This window comes from Sebastes umbrosus, chromosome 3 (genome assembly GCF_015220745.1).
Source record: "Sebastes umbrosus isolate fSebUmb1 chromosome 3, fSebUmb1.pri, whole genome shotgun sequence".
NCBI lineage: Eukaryota > Metazoa > Chordata > Actinopteri > Perciformes > Sebastidae > Sebastes > Sebastes umbrosus.
In genome coordinates this window covers 15,236,215-15,260,450 of record NC_051271.1, presented here as the reverse complement: position 1 = coordinate 15,260,450, position 24,236 = coordinate 15,236,215, and the positions used below count along the sequence as shown (strand labels likewise).

The following is a 24,236-nucleotide window of genomic DNA, read 5'->3' as shown; positions in this document are numbered from 1 at the left end:
TCCAGCTCTGAGTAGTATCTGCAGTCTTACTCTCAGGTTAAGAATGAAAACAATGATTTTAAAAAGTGAGGGGAACACCAGTGGAAATTACACCTTGCATAAATGAATAAAAAAGGAAATATTTCTGAGTTAAGAAAAGCAGAAAAACAGAAGCATTCAGCTTAAAAACAATGCCATTCATCTTCAGATTCAATACTTAAATGTGATATCTTCCAAGTCTAGCTGGCGTGTTTGTTTACCTCCGTCATTCTAATGAAAGCTGCAGTGTTGGAGATTACATTTCCATGAGTAAGCATTGCACCTTTTGGGTTTCCTGTAAGGAAAATGATGATCGTGATTAAACGTGAAGAACAAAATGAACATTTCCATCAGGTCAGCGTTGTAAACAAGTTGTGTAATTACCTGTGGTTCCAGATGTAAAGCAGATAAGTGCGAGGTCCTCTGGGTTAGGGGGCTGTAATCAGATCACAGATCTACACTAATGCATATAAAGCTTGAATTGCTATTGCATTATAAATGTGCAAAATTATGTATTTTAGTACAGTGCAAAACCTCATCTTCCTGCTGATTACAAGTGAATTATCTAAGCTCAAAAGATGATTCTGATTGTAGTAGAAGTAAGAGCGTCAACAGGTCACTCACCACTGCTTTCTGGAGGTTGGCTTTACCCAAGGCCTGGAAGAGAATACAAAACGTACAGTGAGATATAGCGTGTCTGCAGGAAGTGCTGATAAGAATCATGCAGCGCCTCAGGGCCTAATTTCCATTTAGTTCAAACCAGAACACGACTGGATGAGTTAGACTCTAACAGCAACCACAGGAGGCTCAGCTAATTCGCCTGAACATCTGCTGACGGTTGATGCTCAGTCTATACATGTTGTAATAATGTACAGAAAGAAGATTAGTTTGTTATTCTCACCTCAAACTCCTTCAAACTCAGAATCTCAATTCCACACTCCTCTCCACGTGTCACCAGCTCGCTGTCAAACGCTTCCATGATCACAATCGTCTTCACCGTTCGCCCTTGCCCGCTGACACAGTCCAGAATGATTCTGGCTTTTTCGGGTACGTCGCAGATCACTGATGAGATGCCAGCTGAAAAACAGACGGCACCAAATCAACCACTTAGTTTGTGTCAGTATCAGTGTCCTTGATCTTGAGTGATGCGAAAGCTCTGCAGGTGGCGTGTGGTTAGTGCTTGAAGGTGAACTTTAGTGTACCTTTGTCGAGAATGTAGCCGATGGCCTCGGTGCCGAGTGTGTCGTACAATGGAACTGCCACCATGGAGTATGTGTAACAGGCCAGCTCTGAAATGGTCCACTGAGAGACAAAAAAAACACAGGTGTAATGAAGTGATTGTCTTCATTCAATTCATTTTTTCATTGGTAATTTTGATCTGTTTTCTACCAAAATAAAAAAGAAATGCTGATACTCCTGAAACCAGGATATGCAGTTTACACGCGCAAAACATCACCAGGATACTCCAAAATCCTGATCATAACCAGGATACTAGTGCGCATGTAAACGAGCATTCTGTATGTTGGGCCATCAGACTGAATTCATTTGATAATCTGTTTGACTCACTGAAAAAAAATCTGAGATGTGGGCAGCACTTCAGAGGTGTGTAACCGAGCTATATGTGGTGCGTCAAATGGCAAAACCAATAAAACAAATTTGGACACTATTTAGGTCATCGCTCTCATTCAGCAGTCATTTTAATAGAGTGAAGCAGAGATGACGTATTTTTGTAGGCCAACCAAGGAGGGTGATAAGAGGAGATGTCACACGTCATATCATTAAGGATACAACACATGCGCAGTAAAAATCTGGTCTGCACTCGCCGAAATTGAGCCAATAGAAACGCACGACCGCAGCTCCAGTTACACTGCGTCATACCCTATAGCTCAAGACCCGTGTCCCAGCCTCTTTCAGTAAGCTTTAAGGGCAAACCAGGAAGTTAGCATCGTCGTGGTTCCCTCAACAAAAAGCCAATGGGATTTTTCCATTGGCATTTGGATTATTGCAGAAAATAAACTCTGTGGCAAACAAACGTTTATGATACTTACACGTTTGGTTCAGCAAGATAAATCTTCACAATTGATTTTCGAAGCGTGAATGCAATCGCCAGATGTAAAAAGCTAACATTAGTCTATAAACGAATTACACCACGGTCACACGACTCCACGAAGCTAAAGGCAGACTAGTGTTCTGCGTGATGACGTTTAGTAGTCTCAGTTAGCCACTTGTTAGAGACTGTCTTTTTTAAGACGCGTAGAAGTTTCAAAATTCACTAGTATGATATTTACAGACACGTTTTATATCGTAGAACAAAACGTTAAAATCTCTTCAGCTTGTGTTAACCACAGACCTTATTTTAGGCATCTAACTAAAAGCCCATTGACTTCCAGACAAGGGAACCGAAAGTGCTAAAATGCTAACTCATTTCCGTGTTTTACGACTCATTCCTGCACCACTATATTAACCTTTTTTCTGTCTTTGCAATGCATCATGGCAATGAGCTCTTGGTTGGTGACTACTGATTGTACACACACGTTTTACATTGCATTGTGGGATAATCTGAGTCAGAACTACGCAACATTAGCACATGGATGATGCTATTTGATGTACCTCTGGCCTGTTCTGGGAAAAGATGCCGATATACTTGTCTCCTGTATGAGAGTGTCCTCTGTGAAGGAGAGCAGAGCCGATGTGCTCCGCTCGGTCTACCACCTGTGAAAAAAACAAGAACAAAAGTCAGATTTTTTTAAAGCATTGAGACTCGGCTCGTTGTGTATTGTGGACAAGATGAATGTTAGATTTCCATGTCTGTGGTCTAAGTCTCACCTCCTTATAAGACTGCCACTCGTACGGCTGGTTTGGTTTCCTCGATCCTAGACAAGGTCCACCATCTGCGATAGAAAATAAAGCTCACTTCTATCAACATTCGCTGGAAGAATCACATCACATGTAACTGATATAAGAGATTAACTCACTTGATACTCGGAGACCTCGTAGGAACACCTCATACATTGTGCGTGCATCGCTGTAGTAGTGCGTCATGTGCTCGTCGCTGTCGTTCAGTACCGACCTCCTTGAACGTTCTCCACCCTACGAGAAAAAAAAAAAATCACAAAGTTAGAACCAGCAGCAGTGACCGAACCTTCGACACCTCTACCTCAGGACACATTACAACATCTCTCTAGACATGAGCACCAGTGAGAAGATGGAGAGCATGAATTTATTTTGTGGTACAGCTGCACTCAGGAGAACCTGGTTCTCTGTGATATAAACATGGATCCTGTAGAGGATGGGATGCAGCAGTTGTAGTTTGAGCTGAAAAGTGCAATGACAGAAAACAGTGGGACAAAGGAAGCAAGCCATGTATACTTCAGCGGATAGAGATCTATGTTAGAAATTTTGTTTATCTTTATTCAAGACTCAACTAGTTCCCAAAATCGTGGTTCTTTATTTCGGCCTTCCTATGTTGTTTTTAAAAAAATAATGTGGCAATTTCAGCCTTTGCGGAGTACATGTGGAAGTTTTAGGTCTACTGACTTAATCATGACTTAAACAAACAGATACCACTACACTCCAATGGCCTTCTTCCATGCACATGTGCTGGATTGGCTTGTTTTGACTCGCCTAAGCCTAGCATGGCGGAGATTTGTATCTCCATTACAACAGGGCTACTCGCTTGAAGGTGTGTGTAACCATGACTGTAACTACTGGTCAAAGGAGCGGCTGTAAAACGGTGGATAAACTGAAAAATAAATAAATTGAAGAATCGCGCTAACAAAGCTCCGTTACTTTGTTGATAAACATATTTAATTTCCTATAAATTCATCACAATAAAAAAGTTTTTACTATGAAGCAACTAAATCAGGAAAGGTTGAATTTTCACCAGCAGTAACTTAACACGGTCCTCTACAGCTGAAAGCGAAACAGTAGAATAAAGTAGATATCTGAAAGTACAGGAGAGAGACTAAACTTCAAACCACAGAGATTTTTCTTTCTTTCTCTGCGGTCTCCTGCACAGACGTGAGCTGAGTCTCGCAACACACTCTTGTTTGAGAGGGACAAGGGGGGTCGTCATGGGTTTGAATGCGGCCGGCAAGACGTCACCGCGGCACGCTTGGAGGCAGGTTGGGCGCACTTAGGCCCAACTCTGGAGATGGTCCATCTCGGGTGCAGCACAACTCGGTGCGTTAAAACTGGTGATGGAAACACAAATCAGCACGCTCGGCGTGGCCAAAAGCGCTAATCAAAAAGCCCAACAGACGTTGGGAATAAGGTACGACTTTCAAATAAGGCATCCTTTGTTTTAAATGTTAAATGGTGAATGGACTTGCATTTATATAGCGCTTTTCTTGTCTTCTGACCCAAAGCGCTTTACACTACATGTCAGCATTCACCCATTCACACACACATTCATACACTGATGGCAGAGGCTGCTAAGGCCAACTTTGCCCATCAGGATCTAATTTAAATACTCATTTACACACCGATGGCTATGCCTTCGGGAGCAATTTGGTTAAGTGTCTTGCATCGACATGTGACCCGGAGCAGCCGGTGATCGAACCACCGACATTCCGATTGGTGGACAACCCGCTCTACCCTCTGAGCCACAGCCGCCCTGCAAAACAGCCGTTTTGTGAGAGGTTTCTAATCTGCAACTAATGGCTTTATTAATAGTTAACACATTACTTACTAATACTTTACTAGATCAATTATCAGCCATTCGTACTGTAAGAATAACCACTGGGTTGCTAAGTTGTGAAAAATCCACTTAACTCCTCTTCAAATTAATAAATTTTCATGAACCAGTCATAAATCCTCACTCACTTTCTAATAAGCCATTAACTGTTCTTTTAATGTTAATAAGTTATTAATAAAGGGTGCCGTGTTAGAAAGAGGTTCTGGAATAATAAAAAAAAAAAAAAAACATAAATAAACTTTAACTAGTCTGAGATTAACTTTTTAGCACTCTAAGTGTGACGAGGAGGGAGGATGTCAAAGCTTGTAATTTAAAGAACTTCAGCTGTGATTAAAGTGTCTGGGAAGGATCCCACATCCTCACATTCCTGCTGAATGAGGTCTGCTGAGTACTTCACTTCCAGTAGTTAGGTCATGCTTCAGTTATTCCTCTAACACACAGGATTACAACACAGTGGATGGACAGCTACAGGTTACCATTGTGTGTTGCTGGATCCACATCGCATGGATTTGTTTAGGATATTTGATATAACCAGCAGAAGAGAGAAGAGATCAACCTACTGGCATTTCCACGGACTGCATGCCGAGGTCACAGGGGGGTTTGAGGGCTTTCGGCCGGGTGGCAAACCAGTAGGTGGTGATGGCGGCGAAGGCACCCATGCCCATGAGTGCGTTGGTGGGTAAGCCGCGCACGTACTGCCGAACATCCTCCAGATCGGGAATCCGCAGATGTCTCAGGACTTCCTGAGCCTGCATAACTGTTGTGCACTGACCCTGCAGGGAGACAGGAACATTATCACATTAGGAAACTTTTAGTCTGCACTTCTTCTGCATGTACGTGTCTGTTCCAGAGAGAAAATATCTGTTTTATTTTAACGTAAAATTACATAAACTATGAGTGTAATCACAGACTTCTTTCTTTTACTGTAAGTGTTTAGAAAACTGTTTAAAATATTTCTTTTTTCAGAAGGAAAATGTCAACAATGCAGTTCCTTCAGGATGCGGTGATCCAGCAGGAGGAAGTATTTGATCTTTTTATCAATGGGTCTCTTGTTTTAGACCATTACACAGCAACATGAGAACCCGCTCACACTGAAGAAGAATACTGCTCTCATTCAGAGTTACTGGTAATTTACTACCATCTGTGTCAACGTGTTCACAAAGACATGCTGTTCTGAACACACATTATGTAAGTTGATTTCAACTTTTTTTTTTTTATGGATAGTTTGAAAGCAAACGTACAGACAGGAAACAGGTACAGACAGGAGAATGAAATGCATTAGAGCTGCAACTATTAGACGATTAATCGATTGACAGATATTAACTATTTTGATAATCGATTATTGATCGTCCTTTTCTGACTAAAAAATCCAAACATACTCCTGTTTAAGGTTCTAAAATGTGACCAAATGTGATTTAAATTGAATTTATGTTTTGGACTGCTGCTCAGACAAAAGAATTAAAAAATGTAATTTCACTGGGATCTAGGAAATTGTGATGGTATTTTTACTTAATTTCTTTTTTTATTATTATTATTTTTGATTTTTTTTCTGATGTTATATAGATTAATACATTAGTTGAGAAAATAATCTGTTGCTTAAATGATTATGAAAATAATGAAAATGCAAAATAATTAGTTTCAGACCTTACATTTAATAAGGATCCCTGGCTGGAATCAGACAGAGGACGTTGAAGCTATATGGTGTGTCTCCACCATTAGGCCACCAGGATGCCACATATTTCTGAATTGTTATCACCCAGGTGTCAAACATATTTCAAATCAACAGCTGTCCCAGCTATAGAAAATGTCCTCAATTAGAGACACAAAAAGTGATCTGAAGTCACATTGTTTTGTAGTATTTCTTATTTTTGACTTCCTGTCACTGTAGATAGTACAGTATGAAACCAAAACAAAGCTTCAAGGATAGATGTACAGTGAATCATACGATGCAGCAGCAGCAGCATTAAACCCAGTGATGATCCACTATGTCAGTGTTACTGATTATTTGTCAAATTTTAGTTATATCAAGTGTTTAATGTCTCAAATCTTCAGATCTAACAGTTTCATTTCAGTAGGCCTTCCCAACTGCAGAGACCTTAGCTTTAACGATCTTAACACTATGTCCTTCAATATAAACAGGTCATAAATCTCCTCTTATAACACTTTGAGTTGATTTTAATTTGTTTGTGGCTGTAAAGTTTCATGAGGCTGTGATTATCCTAGAGGTCACCACAGGTCATTTTATACAGTGACGTCAAGTTTAAAAAAAATGGTTTTACTACAATGAAATGGCTACTATAGGGACTAACATCATCACACATGAATACAGTTGGGCTCATTGGATCCACAAGAGTCTCAGCTTTACAGTGATACACAATTTATGTAATTCAAGACTGTTTAGGGAATAGGTGAAAATAACACATTTATACTGCATGCATAAAACAGCACGTTTTTTGTCCCAAACTGCATGTGATTATTATAAAGAGGGCATGTCTGTAAAGAGGAGACTCGTGGGTACCCAGAGAACCCATTTCTTTAACGCATTAACGAAATTGATCATTGTAGCAGGCTCAGTTTTAAAGCTATGAGTGAAGATACTGATATAATATGAAACTAGGAAACCTAAGGAATCCATTGGTATCAACCATGTCGTACAGACTCCAAACTGATAATTATGATTTGAGCATATTTTTTATGCTAAATGCAGTACCTGTGAGGGTTTCTGGACAATATTTGTCATTGTTTTGTGTTGTTAATTGATTTCCAATAATAAATATATACATACATTTGTATAAAGCAAGCATATTTGCCCACTTCCATGTTGATAAGCGGAATAGATACTTGACAATCTTGTGATTAATGGCGATTAAATATTTTGAAATCGATTGACAGCCCCAGTTTAAATCTATAAAACTAAAAGACGTAGACTATTTTCAAAGACAAACCTCCAAAAGAAATACGCTGCTGAAACTACTTGTACGTTCGCCATTGTTCTTGTTCTACACCTCCGCAAACAATGCATACAAAAAAGAAGATCCCATTTCAACAGCTTTGGAAACAAAGACACAGGAAGGAAATATGACTCTGCACACATGTTCACATCACAAGCCTCCATGGAGGTATAAGGACACGACCACAGACGCTGTACACTGAGCTCTACTCTACTTCCAGTATGTCTGAGGGGAAGTGAAACTTTCTTGTCTGGTCTGTTCAAGAAATGAACTCACTATTTACAAATTTACTACAAATTTAAAAGCCCTGGATGTATGGCTCTGTTGCACTCAAATTTAAATAGAGCAGTCAAATTACTTTAAAATGTAGATTAGACGACCAATTTAAACGCACCGGCTAATAGGCCTATATCTAACCAGCAGGTAGTTTTCAATTAATACATCTGAATATGAAAATACATTAATAACGCTTTTTAAATTTGTTATCAGACTGGACTGGTGGCTTTATGTACATTATGTTCAACTCCTTTGACCTCTAGATTAAACGGTAACAGCCCTTCAGGTACACTAACAACTAAACACACACCACATACAGTACAGTAGGTAACAATCGACTTCTCACCTACTTCTATAATTACCACAGAGCCCATGACAACTGGGACCAGTGCCAACTGGGGCAAAGTATGGACAAGCTACTTTTCTTTAATTGACCTTTAATGACAATTTAAATGTAGTAAATTGTTGAATGTGCTGAAAGAGATTAATGATAATCTACTTAATTTATATATTCAATACCAAAACAAAAAGAACAGGCAAGATTCATAAAAGCTGTTTACTTCTATAAAATAAACACAATAATCAAAAACACACATTAAACCTCACAAATGCTCCACTACACTATGTCTTACAGGTGTTCCTGCTATGAAAGACAAGATGTCTTTCATAGCAGGAACACCTGTAAGAGAAGTGGTGTCAAGATGACACCACTTCTATGTCAGCAGCTTAGATGCAGCTAAATGGAGTTTCAAAAACATCACCATTGATTGTTGCCAATTGAAGATAAAATAAATGTGTCTACTCACAGTCCCACAGTGTGTATATGAAGAAAGGTACAGACTGTGTCCGAAGGCGGAGCGGTATAGCTATCTGACAGGGCCTTTGCTGCAGCAGTTGCTATTAGAAGGATTCACTGACCTCTAATAGACCTCTGAGGTTCTCACAACTATGAATAGCAGAGACACGCCCCTCTCAAACAGAAACACAGACGCGTGATGCAAAACTACCCACTCACTGGAGCGATAGCTAAGGAACAGGTTGATTTATACCCACACAAGTTTGAGCTTTGTGTCCTTGTGAAAACACAACAAATATAAAAGTGGATTAAGAGGTTATCAGGTGTGTAAAACTAGTTTAAAGTTCAGAATTCAAAATGAACTGATTGCCAATCTGAGTGACTTTTCAGTCATGTTTGTTCGAGACTGAATGACCAATATCTTATCATACATTATCTGGGCATACTGTGTGCAATTCTTGAGTTGCCGAGCGTCCAAACTGGTGAAACTAGTCGAACAAAGAATTACACTCCAATTACAAGAAGGTCTTTGTATTCTACAGAATGGAAATGTTGACAATCCCCCTATTTGTACACTGATATCCCAGAGTATGTGAGCACTAAACCGACATAGACACGGACATGAGCATATGTGCAGATTCCTTGGAATCTAAGATGAATAATAACTTATAATTTTTCAGTTCATTAACTACAGTTGAGACGATCTACACCATATTTACTTGCGTTTTCAACTGAGTCAAATGAAAACAATGGATTTATACATTTCCTGTTTAAGTTGTTTGCTAAAACAAAACTGTAATCAGCTGACTGGAACAAGCAAAATTAATGTTAGTGGAGTGTAACAGAAACGTGTATTACAGTGCTGAAACACAGTGGTAGGGGGGTATGGATAAAATCATGGTATTAGTGCCACAACTAACGATTATTTTCTTTGACGATTAATCTGTTGATTATTTTCTCGATTAATCGATTCGATGTTTAGTTCAGAAAATGTCAGAAAATGGTGAAAAATGTCAATCAGTGTTTCCCCAAAGCCCAAGATGACATCCTTGAATGTCTTGTTTTGTCCACAACTCAAAAATATTCAGTTTACTCTCATAGAGGTGTAAAGAAACCAGAAAATATTCACATTTAAGAAGCTGGAATCAGAGAATTTTGACTGTTTTTTCTTAAAAATGACTCAAACCGATGTATTATCAAAATAGTTGGCGATTAATTTAATAGTTGACAACTAATTGATTAAACGTTGCAGCTGGTGTCATTTTACGTCATGATATCAATATAGACAATTTTATGGCTACAATAACAAAGAATAATGTCAGTTTTTGATTCATTCAGCAAATTCATTTCGTGACAAATCACAATATTTCATCACATTGATGCTAAATCGTCATATTGCCCATCCCGACTGAATCAACAGATATAGATTATTAATTTAAAAAATACATTGCTTATAATGGATTTGTCAAATTATAAATTGGTTACTCGCAGATTTATCAGAATTTGTTTGTGTTTCTGTGTTTGATATGAACAAAATGTGAAAGCTGCAACCATAACGATTATCTTAATTTTCTATTAAACATTTTCGTTTAATATATCGTTCGGTCGACGGAATAAAAAAACGTCTGAAAAAAATGCCAATCACAACTTCGCAGAGGCCAAGGTGGTGACTTTAAATGTCTCCTTTTGTCTGAACATACAGTAAGTTTAAAACACAAAGGTGTTCAGTTTATTGTTATAAGAGAAATCCTGCCATTTGAGAAGCTAGAACCCGACCTGAATCTGAAGCATTTTTATTTTCTCACTTTTTTTTAGCTTGAAAATTACTCAAACAATTAATTAATTGATCATTTTAGCACTAAAACATTTGCAATTTTAACACATGACTTGGCCTCTTGATTTGTTCTGATTTTATTAGTAGTTGTATTTTATTTACATTGACAGACTAAATAATTAATAAAAAGTAGTAAACAAATTAAGCAATAATTAAAGTAAGGTTTATGACCCTCATGTGTGTGTCATTCTGTCAGATGACCAACAGCAGGCTCATGCTCATGCTTGACAGAGAGTTTGTTGAAGGCAAAAGGAAATGCAACAACTCCCCCACAACCACCACCACCCTCCGCCACCACCACCACTCTCCATACTTGGACTGGGAAGATGACAAGCCAATGGCAGAGCCAGCTCGCCAGTCACCCCACACCCCAGCACACACAAGACACTGGAAAAAAGAGGGGGAGAGGGCAGCTGGTTCATTTGACACATAACAGAACATCAAGAGTGCAGCTTGAGAGCCGACTACAGCTGAAGTCTTGAAACCACAGCCAGGAAGTTACAAGAAAAAACATGTGGTTGGTCAGTTCCTCAAAAATGTTTAAGTTCCTTTTTGCGACACAGACGCAGACACAGACTAGTCGGCTTGGGTGTTGAGCGATTTAAGCTCATTATTACAACCTCACCACTGGAGGATTAACACATAGAGCCTTTAAACAAACTTTACGTAATCCCATCTTGACGAGACGGTCACTTCCGAACCTCAGAAGCACCTTTCTCTCAGCTGTTACATGAATCTGCACAAATGTATGTATGTCATGAACGGCTGAAATAATTAGTGGATTAATCGATACATGGGGTTTTAGCAAGAGAGATACTTGTCACTTAAAAAGAGTTTGGAGGGCGGTGCCTTTTTAAGACCTTCCAAAAACAAGAACACAAATGTAAGAAATGTATGATATTAGCATGTCTGGCTACCTATCTTACAACCTCCATTATAAACTAGTTACTTCCAAGGCTATGTATTCTACATGACCGACCTTCTGCCTAGGACATTAAGCTATAGCCAAAGTTTTATTTAGCACAATGTCATGCAAGTAGTCATCAAGTGCATAGGCGCAGTTTGAACTTTAAGGTTGGGGGTTCACCAAAAACAATCTAGAGGGAATGTAATATGTACAACAGAGGCTTTGTTTAGACGGATATTAATAATAAGGCACCAGCAGGTGCATTTTCATATCTCTTTCAAACTGCAAAACCCAACAGCAAGTTGATCTACCTACAGTAGGCTACCCTGTGACTACCCTGTGGCGTCTAATATGAACCATAGCCTATTAGCGTCAGAGACAAAGTCACATTGATTGCATTGTTTTCTATTGGAATGTCCTAACTGGCCATGATCAGCGCAACGCTGCGCAGCACCATTTGGAGGTGAACATTTGTCGCTCGCATTGAAAGCGCCGCAACAGACGAGGAATGGCTGATTGGTGAAGTTGAAATGAGGAGTTATCTATACGATTCCTCCTCATGTCATTACAAAAACCAAAATGAGGTGACAGCTGGCTGGAGGGAGCTGAAAGTTTTCTATTTCCAGTAAATATCACAATTTATTACACGGCTGAGTTGAATACTCGATTTTGATTGGTCAATCACGGCGTTCTGCGGACTGTGATTTCTGTATAACAGACCGTTGCTATGGGCGCAGCTCTGATGTCGGAATCTGGCGGACCGTTTTTGTGTCAAAATATTGATTTCTTAAGTAAGTAGCTGTGTAATAAGCGGGATAATGTACAGCTAGCGGGTCATTGTTGTGAAAGAATCCCCTTCAGGGCGATGAGAGACCACCATCGGGGTGCAGCATCGCCCTGTCGGGGATTCTTTCACAACAATGACCGGCTCGCTGTACATTATCCCTTACACAAAATGTGTTTTCTGTTTGGAAAGTAGGCTACAAATGTAGGAAGATTGCAAGTATCATCCATGTTTTAAGTGGTTACGTCTCCAGTCTGATCTCGAGCGCACAGCTGATAGGTGATATTTGTCATTGTTTTGGGTTATTAATTGATTTCCAATAATAAATACATACATTTGCTTTAAGCAAGTATATTTACCCACTCCCATGTTGATAAAATTATTAAATACTTGAGAAACCTAGAAGGTACATTTTGAACAGATGAAAAAATGTGCGATCAAGTGTGATTAATCGTGGACAATCATGCGATTAATCTAGATTAAATATTTTAATGGATTGACAGCCCTGAATTAATCAGTAAATGTGAGTTTTTCTCGCAGATGTAAACTACGGTGTCTTCAATTTAGGCACAGACTAGACAGAGAGAGAGAGAAATGTTGCTATAGCAAGACAAGTGTCTTGTACACAGAATAACTAAAGGATTTCATTAATGAGAAACTTGAGTACTTTTTTATTACGGTGACAATACTCCGCTGTAGCAGATTAATAGATGACGAAAATAATCATTAGTTGCAGCCCTGATGCCATGGTCATCTGTAAAACAATGGCTCCTCCACATCTAGTAGGTGAATGATTGTCAGTTACAGATGTTCTGCCTAATATACGTAGCTCTATAAAAAAAAGGAAGGACAAGACCATTTTTTAAACCTTAAACCAAATGTGTTCAGGCAACGAGCACATACAGCGTTTCACCATTGATTCTGTTCTAAAAATAAAAAAAATGTTGAATTTCACACGTTATTGATTTGTTGGATCTCCTGTTGTTGGATCTGCCTCAGTCCAGCTGCCAATACCTCATCGATAATTCAACCGTTTTACAAAAAGAACAGCATATACGGAGTGATATGTTTCTATCTTGTGCGCACAAGATATAAAACAAATATCACCTTTCGGGACTTTAGGGGCTCCATAAGCATTTCCTGAGGGAAGTATGAGTCAATACATTCCTGTGTAAAACCACTTACACAGGTTTACAAGGACATAGCAGGAAAATGCGCCTGGCAACCACTTTTTCTTGAATAGTATGGTGGATGAGTGACACTCTAAATGAAAGCTGATAAAGCGTGAACAGGAATAGACAACCTGTACCCTCTCAGTGCACATGTGTGTCCCTGCATGTCTGATGGATGGTTGTTGAAGCTCATGTGGCTTCAGTCGGTGTGACATCTTTCATCTGCTTCACCCCTCTGCCTGACTCATGTCCATCCTCCCCCCAATCACGTTCGACCCCGGTTTTAGGACACAAAGACAAAAGGCTGACCTTGCACAAGACAACCACGCTCAAGACTGCAGGTCCCGACCTCCCTGGTGAAATCGCACACCGCCAGTCACATGGTCTCACAGTGGAGAAATGTAGGGGAGAGGGAGGGTGGAGGATGGGATTTGTGAAGTGGAACAAAGGTCACACACCCGTCGGCAGCTACCAATGCTGTATCACGCCACATGACCTCTACACTGTATGAAGGTCAACGAAAACGTGCTGTTTTTAAATGATTGTGCACGAGCCTCAGTAAAATCTAGGGAAGTAATCAAACTGAAAGGCTGGAATTTTTTTGTTTAGAAACCAAAGTTATGTTTAGATTCAATGTTGGCAAGCGTCGGATGCATTTCCTTCCTGATAAAACATCTGCAAAGCTGATTTTTAAGAACTTGTGCACCGTTTACATCCATGTTTACTAGCTAGCAGTCTTCTTTTGAACTGCCGTCGTGATTTACATTGCTACACTTCTTTACGCGTCACCACCACCAACTGTCAATCAGCACAACAGCGTGAAACCATCAGCAGGAATATGCATCACTTTGTCATGCGCATGAACAAACAAGCAGTGACCTACTCGTCAAAACACGGCTCCATAGCGCTGCTGCTAGTGGTCAAAAACCAACACGGCACGGGCCTCCACAGATGGTGCGCGAGCTACGAGCACTCAAAGGCGTTTATGCTCAACGCGTTGTTCTTTGCAGGATTCTCCGAAACACCAGAGGGCATACGAACAAAATATTTTGTGAAGAAGCAAGAAGTCAATGAGTGTGACCTGCAAAACGTCATAAACAAATTTTTAATAACTATAAACTCATATTTCATATTAATGGACATAATTTATCCCATTTTATACATTATACCATTATAATATAGGTATTATTATGACACAAACGTTGAATGGTTTAATATCCTGTAAACAACTCGATTCAGCTGATAACATAGAGATCTCCTGCTTTTAAAGCATTTCAAAACGAATTGTCCGTCTTTCTAATTCATTATTTTACTTCTTAATTTAAGTGATTTGTTTTATCTTACTGTGACAGTCCTGTCTGAAAAGCGCCGCGCACACAGCGGGCGCCTAGTTGCAAAAATTCAGAGGTGCACGACCAAGCCTTGCGACAGCTTGCGGAGCCATCACGCTTTACGCACAATACTTGATGATGCCATTTTTGGCTCGCACATCCTCGCGCCGGGGACACTACGGCGAGCATAAATCCCGTTAAGTCATTTGCTCTTCCACTTATGACAATTTTAGTGACTTTAAATAAAAAAGGAGCACACTAATGCCTACTGCTAGTTTTTTCACTTTTATTTAAGTTCCTCTGCTAATGTCAACTAAACTGGAACGATAATTTTCATCACAGATAAATCTGATGATTGCTTTCTTTATTAATTGTTTAGTCATTTTGTCTATAAACTGTCAGAATCACAGTAGCTTAAAACAAGTATGACGTCTTATTTGTCTGACCAACCGTCCAAAACTCCAAATATTCAGTTTACTATCAACAAATACAAAGAAAAGCAGCAGCAAATCCTCACAATGGAGGGAATGTTTGCTTGAATAATAATAAATAAAAGATTGTTATTCTGCTGATTGTTAATCGATTAATAGTTTTTCAGTAGCCATGCTAGATGAAAAGAAGGTACTTTTGGTCTAGAGCTTCAATGATTAATCAATTAATTATCAACTATTAAATGAAACGCCAACTATTTTGATTATCAATTATTCGGTTTGAGTATTTTTAACGAAAAAAAAGTCTAAACTCTCTGATTCCAGCTTCTTAAATGTGAATAGTTTCTGGTTTCTTTACTCCTCTATGACAGTAAACTGAATATCTTTGAGTTGTGGACAAAACAAGACATTTGATGACGCACTAATCAACATTTTTCACCATTTTCTGACATTTTATAGACCACACAACTAATAGACTAATCAAGAAAATAATCAACAGATTAATCGACAATGAAAATAATGGTTAGTTGCAGACCCCGCTGTTATTATAGTGAACTATCAGCACTTGAACAGACATTACGCTCAATTAAAGCAGTATAAAGCAGGACTACACTGTCGACTGAATGAGCTCAAAATGGTTCGAGATATGAAGCCAGCTTTCCGTCATCATCCTCTGGGGTGAATGACTGCATCTTATTTTCCCAGAATGGGATGATTTCTTTTAACTGACTGATATTTTCCGATTAGTTCCATTGAAAAATCCTCTGAGAGAAACATCATTCACAGTAATTCTCTCTTCTCCTAACGCTCCATGAAGACGCATGATAATTTGCGGTTGGTTCGTTAAACCAGATCCTCAACTTTGCTGCTCTCACATGATCGTATTTGAATTCACTCTTGTCAGTTAGTGACGTCAGATGAAGTCAGTTGAGGTGACATTTATAAATCCTGCCCTGCTTTAGAGAAGGTCTCACGTCACGCCTCAAGCCGCTAATGACTGTTGTCTAAACATCAGTCAACCTAGAGGTATGCATGGTCTATCGACCCCAAAACAGACTGATACTGGTATTCTCAAATGACCAACGCAGAGTGACGACAGTGCGGCAGATCCGCTCCTGAACCACAAAAAACACATAGTGTCCCTCTCTGTTTGCTGTAATGAAAGCTTCTCCTGTGCTCAAGGGCAAAAAAACACATGCTGGAGACTGCACGGTCACTTTACGATCACCCCATGTCTGTAGTGTAACTGCTCATGTGACGGCACAGAAAAAGAGCATAACACCACCTCCAGCCACATACCACAGATTCCTGTTAGAGGATGTTTGCCATAAAAACGCCTCCTGATGTAACTGTTCAGTTGTGATCTGCTTCAACATCCTACACTTCAATTTACAGCAGGTTAGGTCTCCCAAAACCTGTAAACAATGCAACACGTGTCTGACCTGCATCTGTCACTTCCAGTGTGAGAATTTAATTTAATTAACCTCTTAGAAATCCGATAGCCTGCCGCTGGGCCCAGCCACTATTCTAGATCATATGAAACTAAAACACCTAAGGAATCAATTAGTACCAACCATGTCATACTAGCTTGTCACGAAGGAGGTTAAAAAATAACTTACGCTAAAGTTAAGCAAGGAAAAACTGGCGAGGCCATTTTCAAAAGGGGTCCCTTGACCTCTGACCTCAAGATATGTGAATGAAAATGGGTTCTATGGGTACCCACGAGTCTCCCCTTTACAGACATGCCCACTTTATGATGATCACATGCACTTTGGGGCAAGTCATAGTCAAGTCAGCACACTGACAGCCGTTGTTGCCTGTTGGGCTTGAGTGTGCCATGTTCAAGATTCAAGACGTTTATTGTCACACCGGTTATACAAGTACAATCGTGTGAAACACTTTTTGCTGGGAAGCTCCATTAAGAAAACAGTAAGTTAAGTAGCAAACAATAATAATAAAATAAAAGTAATAGTGTATTTACAAATAATATACAGTATAATAATAAAGGAAGTACTTGGTATATGGAATATGTTATGATTGAGCATATTTGTTTATGCTAAATGCAGTACCTGTGAGGGTTTCTGGATAGTATTTGTCATTGTTTTGTGTAGTTAATTGATTTACAATAATAAATATATACATACATACATACATGTGCATCAAGCAAACATATTTGCCCACTCCCATGTTTATACGAGTATTAAATACTTGACAAATCTCCCTTTAAAAGGTACATTTTGAACAAACAAAAAATGTGTGATTAATTTGTGATTAAATATTGAACAGCCCTAAAAATGACACTGTCACTTTACAGTGAGGAAGCCTTTAAGGGTTAACAGTGGTCTATAAACTTCATTAGATATGTGTTATGTATAAAGATAATTGAATCATGTGAATCATTCAGAGCAGAAAATACTAGTAGTAATGTCTACAAGAAAATGAAGTCCTTGAATGAGAAAAGAAACGTTTTCTTTGAGCTTTATGTTTAAATTAGGGCTGTCAAAGTTAACGTGATAACGCCACTAATTTCTATAACGCATTAACGAAATTGATCGTTGTAGCCGGCTCAGTTTTAAAGATAGAGGGAAGATACTGATATAATATGAAACTAGAAAAACCTAAAGAAACCATTGGTAACAACCATGTCATACTAGCTTGTTGCGAAGGAGGTTAAATAACACTCCAAACTAATGTTTTTGATTTGAGCATATGTATTTATGCTAAATGCAGTACCTGTGAGGGTTTCTGGATAATATTTGTCATTGTTTTGTGTTGTCAATTCATTTCAAATAATAAATATATACATACATTTGCATCAAGCAAACATATTTGCCCACGCCCATGTTGATAAGAATATTAAATACTTGACAAATCTCACTTTTTTAAGGTACATTTTGAACAAACAAAAAAAATGTTATGATTAATTTGTGATTAAATACTGAACAGCCCTAAAAATCACTTTACTGCGAGGCAGGCTTTAAAACCAGGAAAAGACAATATTAACATATCCAAACTCTAAGACAATATATATAGTCTCATATCACAATATCAATATAATATTAAAAAATATTGCCGAACCCTAAACAACAACACTTCATAATGATAATGCAACATTGCCTAATCCCAACTGCATGTTCACTGTGTGACTCATTTTACAACTCAAACAAGTTTGTCAATAATAATCTGATGTCAGATGCCTGGGTGTGTCTAAAAACCTGGAAAAACCACCCACAGTCTCCTCCTCTGCTCAGTGTGCTAATGAGGACTAGTGTTTGAGGTTAGCAGGTCACACACAGATGATAATGGTGACATTGTTCCTCCTTTACTCTCCTTGTAATCTTATGTTATTAACTAACAATGGCATCAGTGTGCAGGGGAATTACACACAAAGTAGGTGACACAGAGATTAAGCAAAAAATAAAATGTTCATACCCAATGTGTGATCAGAAAAGCTATATATATATATATATATATCTGTATTATCTGTTGTTATTGCAGAGGATTAGCTTCAGACGTGGAGTTTTCTCAGAGATAATAGACAGATATGAGAGATGAACACGTTATTCTGATTACAGACATCATGCTGAGTGAACATGCTGTCCATGTGTCATGAGATAAACGGAAATGAAGAGACACGATGGAGGAGAAGAGATACACAACGTGGCTCGACTGTGTGTCTATTTTAGAGCAACAATAAGCGAAGATAGCTCCTGAGAGCATCACGTTTTCAACACAAACCTCTGTCAGTAACATGAAGGTCATAATGAGCTGGTGGGCCGCTAATGTAAGGGGTGGATATTTGACGCAGAAAGGTGTGAAATGTGTTAGCACCGACCTGTGTGAAGCAGCAGCAGCAGCAGCAGCAGATCCGGAGACTTGATGATCCTGATTCTTGAGGAAGCAACAGCAGCGGCAACGGTCCGCTCAGCTGGTGAGCTCTCAGCCAATCAGGAGCCGCCTCTCATGTTGAGCTGCCCAAAGTTTGAGAGGCGCGCTGTGATTGGTCAGTAGGGTGTGACAAAAAAAAAACTGTCATCCTGTAATTAGAGCAGTGGAGAAGTTACTTTAGGTAGAAAGTTACAAGTACATGTACTCCAGTGCTACAATGAAGTACACGTCTTCTCATGCATAAACATATACATACTACATTACTGTACTCCTCTGTGTGTATATATATGCATACATATGTATATATATATATATATATGTGTATATATATACATATATGTGTGTGTGTATATATATATAAGCACATATAATCACGTATAAAGCGCTTTGAGTGGTCAGAAAACTAGAAAAGCACTATATAAATGTAAGTCCATTACATATAAATATATACATACATACACATATACACCTTCACATACAGTATATATACACATATAGCCATACACACACATATACACACATATACACATATGTATACACACACACACACACATGTATATATATACACACACACAGATATATATATATGTGTATACTGTACACACACATATACATTTTTTATATATATATATATGTATATATACACATACATACATATATATATGTATATATATACATATACAGTATATACTGTATATCTACATACATATATATGTATATATATGTATGTAGATATACAGTATATATATATATATATATACTACATGCCTGTTTACATGCAGTTTATCCATTTGAAACGGACTGTCTACTACAAATTTAGATTACTTATTTTATATTTATTTATGTTTATATTTATTTTAACAGGCACTATTTTATGTGTACTTGTGTGATTTTTTGTGTGACTATTTATATACATATTTAATGAGCATTCTTGAAGGGAACCTGAGGGCCAAGATTTTCACTGCCAATGACTGCTTTGTTGTAATTGTTGTGCATAATGATAAATAAAGAAACTTGAAACTTTAAGGTACTTGTACTTCACTTGAGTATTTCCATTTTATATACTCTGTACTGCAAGGCCTACTACACTACATTCCAGGAGGGAATAATGTAGGCTATTTTCAACTATACTACTAGGCTACTAGTAGGCTACTACCACTTAAACAAAAACAAATATCACAAATCACCCAGTGCAGTAAGAATATTTCAGCCAGTTTCCAATGCAAATCAATTTGTTTCAAATATTTTCTAAAATAAAGTTTAGTTTTTCATAATTCTAATACAGCAACACACCTTCATTTTTCAAGATACAGTCATTTCTTTTGACAGTTTATTTTTTAAAATTAAAACACAGGTGGATTTTTCACTTGCTTTAAAAAGGTATTTTGGATCCAATTATAGCCAGATGTATCTTTATAGGATAGGGGCATTTGTACTGTTAGAGATAGAAGTGCTCAAAAATATAGTTAAAATAGTTAAAATAAGCATTATTGCATATTTTTTCAGAATGATCCATTTCAGAATAATGTATATTACATAATTGGATTAAAATTATTTATGCATTAATGTGTACATGACTTTAATGTTGCAGCTGGTAAAGGGGCAGCAGATTTTATTTACTTTACATACTGCTGGGTAGGCTAGATTGTGAACTGACCCCCTCCCCCCGATCAATAAGTTGAACCTATAATAATACACTATAATTAATTTGTTGATTATATTTTGTACTATTAATCTGAATCTAAAAAGTAACTAGTAATTTAAGTTATAAAATAAATGTAGTGGAATATAAAGAACCAGGAAATGGAATTACTCCAGTAACATACAAGTAAAATTGTACCCAAGTACAGTACTTGAGTAAATGTACTTAGTTACTTTCCACCACAGCTGCCTGACTGTATATAAAGAAGTTAAAACTGGCTAAATCTCGACCAGCTACGACAGTAAAATGCTATTAATTGCTGATGCATCAGTATTAATTATAATAATGTCACAAATACATCAGTCACAGGGGCTGCTTTTCTGCACGATGAGTAATTTTACTTTTGACACTTCTTGATACCATAGCTACCTCTACACTTTTACTTCAGTAGGATTTTGAATTAAATAAAAATGTAATTTTACTTGTGATGGAGTATTTGTCATTGTTGTGCAAGCACAGTTAAAGGAACTGAGTGCCTCTTTCACAACTGAAAACTTGACACTCATTTTCATATACTCTGATTAATAAACTATTAATAGCATACAGTCAAATTAATGCAAGTTCAACATAAGGAGTAGTGATTTACAAAGCTGCAGAGACGCATGTAGGCAATCTGCATGATAAGAAATAAAAATCAACAACAGAAAATAAGAGTACAGAAGCTTGAATGAACATAATAAATAATAATAAAAAGGAAGTAATGGGCAACACAGAGAGGTCATAAAGGTCCCTGTTTCCTGGCCTGCAGCCTCTGATTAAAGCATTACAGCACCAAGATAAAATGGAAAAAGAAACATATGTCCACATGTCACATGACAATGAGAAAAAAAAGAAAGACAGTATAATTTTGGTTATGTTGGTTTGGGTTTGATGAGTCTAAAGATGACCACAGGTGTTCAGTCTTTACAACAAAGTGGGCTACATTTAGTAATATAAGTAATGTATTTAAGTGCAATTTTAAGATATGTGCACTTTACTTTAGTATTGATATTTTATGCTACATTATGCCACTACATTTCAGATGAAGTATTTTTTACTCCACTATTTATTTGACTAGAGGATAATATGATACTTTGTTCAAGATTAAACAACCCGGCAGGGCGGTATAGCTGAGGTCGTCTCCTTTTCCTTTTTTTCTTCTTCTTTAATCTAGTTATATTCTTCAATTAAAAACGTACACATGGTGGGTATTACAGCACTCAGGCTGATTCCAGTATTTTATGACTAAGTACTTTTGAATTTGATTATCTTTAGGCCAACAAAATGAATAAAGGATTCAGTATTTCTTCATCAGAATTTGACTCCTGGCAGCAAAGAGAGGGATTTTTTTTTTATTTCCTGGAACTCTGTGATCAGTTACTTATGATAAGGAAAATGGAGACAAAATACCGAGACAGTCATTCTAGTTAGACTTTACTTTTCTTTATTTGGTGGTGAGGTTATAAGATAAGCTCAATAAAAAACTTGCAGAAAATATAATAAATTAAATAGGCTAAGTGACATTTTTTAGAAACTTGACCTCCGTATTTCTAAAATCCCAGCTAAATGCTGCTTCTATTCATCTATAATCCAATTATATAACACAAGAACACTCTGAAAGGTGCTACTTTGAATAATGAGAACTTTTACTGTGTTATTCTAAATAGGCCTACACCTGTGTACATTTACTTCAGTATTGTTTTAATGTAGGACCTTTACAGTATTTTTTACATTGACGTGTTGCTACTTCAACTTAATTAAGGGATCTGATATTCCACCACTGAACCACACTTTAGATTTTTTCATTATATAGAACAACTTTATGCTGAGACAAACATGTTAAAGTTGTCAATAAAGTTGTATACTAGTTTTACTATATTGGCTCTTCCCTTCTCCATGCATCCCTACTTAATTGTCAGGAAAATCATTGGTTACACATTGCGGATCTAAAGTCTTGTCTGGATTTAGACCAAGATAATTGTGAGCTTGTGACCAGTATTATTGTATCTATGTAATCTCTTATAATTACAGTATTAGTAAAACACTTGATTGTGAGTTATATGATTTATTTAATCTATAATTTATGATATTACTGAATTGATTTTCCCTGATAAGAGATACTTTGGTTGTCTGACACTCAGACTCATGCTCTAATATCTTCATAAATATTCCTGTATCATTAATAATATGATTACTTTAGTTTATAGCATTTAAGGGAGGTAACAGTTTGCTGAAATATGTTTGCATAAAACTATAACAAGTCTCAGTAGCTTAATATAAATATCTTCCTGTGAACAGGCCACTGAAGTATCCAGAACGTACCACCGGAGGGAGCAGTTTCTCACTTTAATAAGAGAGGATAATAGAGCTGTTATATATAAACACACTTTTAAAGCATTTAAACACTTCAGACACTTTTAAATATTGCAAATAGCCCTGCTAGACATTAGTTTATCATGAGTCAGTGAGTTTTAATAATAGCTTCATATTGTAAATCATTATTCTAAAAAAATGTGAGTTTATATTGTTCCTTTTTTCATTTCCGAAGCTACAAAAATCACTGTCATGTTCCTGTAAAGATAATTTAACCTTCTGGACACTATGAAACTATGAAATTACTATGTGTTTTGTGAGGAGAGGAGTGCTCCCATGTTTACAAGCTTTAATGAGTAAATCTTCAGCCTCTGTTGCTGCTGTGTTTGTCTTTCAAAGGGGCCGGTATAGCTGCTGAAGCATGCAGTCTGAACTCAGAGCTCAATGGGGGCCGTGTGAACTGCTGCAGTTCAGGCGGAGGGTGGCGCACCAAGCCAAAGGATTGTGTGTCCGGGACCCTCAGAGGTCACCACGGGTCAGAGCGCAGCGCCTGACAACACACACACACACGCAGAGTCCACACTGAGCTGCTGTCACACATTAGGCTTGGCTGGAGGCTTGTATATGTTTTCCTGTAACAGGCTGGTGTGCTGACGTTATAATGATACCACTGGAGATTCAAAATAGATGTGTGCTTGCAATTGACTATTACATCAGCTAATACGTTTTTGTTTTTTTGTTTTTTTTCATGCAGAACAAGCAAAAGCTGCATGATTTGGCCAAAACTGCAGCAATTTATACATTTACAATATGTTTTAAAAATACAGTATATTCTTTTAGTACTGCAAATATTTGCAAAATATAAAGGTAATCTAGTGGTCTGCTGTGTACAACAGTCCTGGTTTCATGTTCAAGCAGATCTCACTGTACTCACTTGATTAATTTCAGTTAATTTGCAACTTTAATGAATGTTAATATTTATTATATGTTTATTTTTCTTGCTCTGGGCTGCATGGAAAATGGCTAAACATTATTAAGTTAAACTGACTGCTGTGTTTGTATTTGCATACAAGATATTTTCCATAAAGACCTACATTGACATGCATGCACTAATAACAGGACCAGTCTGAATGTGTAACAGAGAGTGAATAGTGTGTC

General features: G+C 37.7%; 1 protein-coding gene across 3 annotated transcripts in view; it reads right to left on the bottom strand.

The window, feature by feature from the left end:
• acsl1a (acyl-CoA synthetase long chain family member 1a) overlaps positions 1–19,185 on the bottom strand; it is a 28,094-nt gene extending 8,909 nt beyond the window's left edge. For 2 of the 3 annotated variants that reach the window (XM_037765430.1, XM_037765428.1), the window contains exons 1-10: positions 8,748–8,897; positions 5,275–5,487; positions 2,994–3,108; positions 2,845–2,909; positions 2,629–2,730; positions 1,221–1,320; positions 920–1,095; positions 643–675; positions 403–454; positions 240–313 (exon numbers count right to left, since the gene is read on the bottom strand). In XM_037765430.1, the coding sequence (XP_037621358.1) occupies positions 240–313; positions 403–454; positions 643–675; positions 920–1,095; positions 1,221–1,320; positions 2,629–2,730; positions 2,845–2,909; positions 2,994–3,108; positions 5,275–5,469 (912 nt within the window). In that variant the 5' untranslated portion in view covers positions 5,470–5,487; positions 8,748–8,897. Of the gene's footprint in view, positions 1–239; positions 314–402; positions 455–642; positions 676–919; positions 1,096–1,220; positions 1,321–2,628; positions 2,731–2,844; positions 2,910–2,993; positions 3,109–5,274; positions 5,488–8,747; positions 8,898–19,031 lie in introns of those variants that run through there. The other variant, XM_037765429.1, reaches the window with a different exon arrangement.
• Between the last annotated feature and the right edge of the window lie 5,051 nt (positions 19,186–24,236).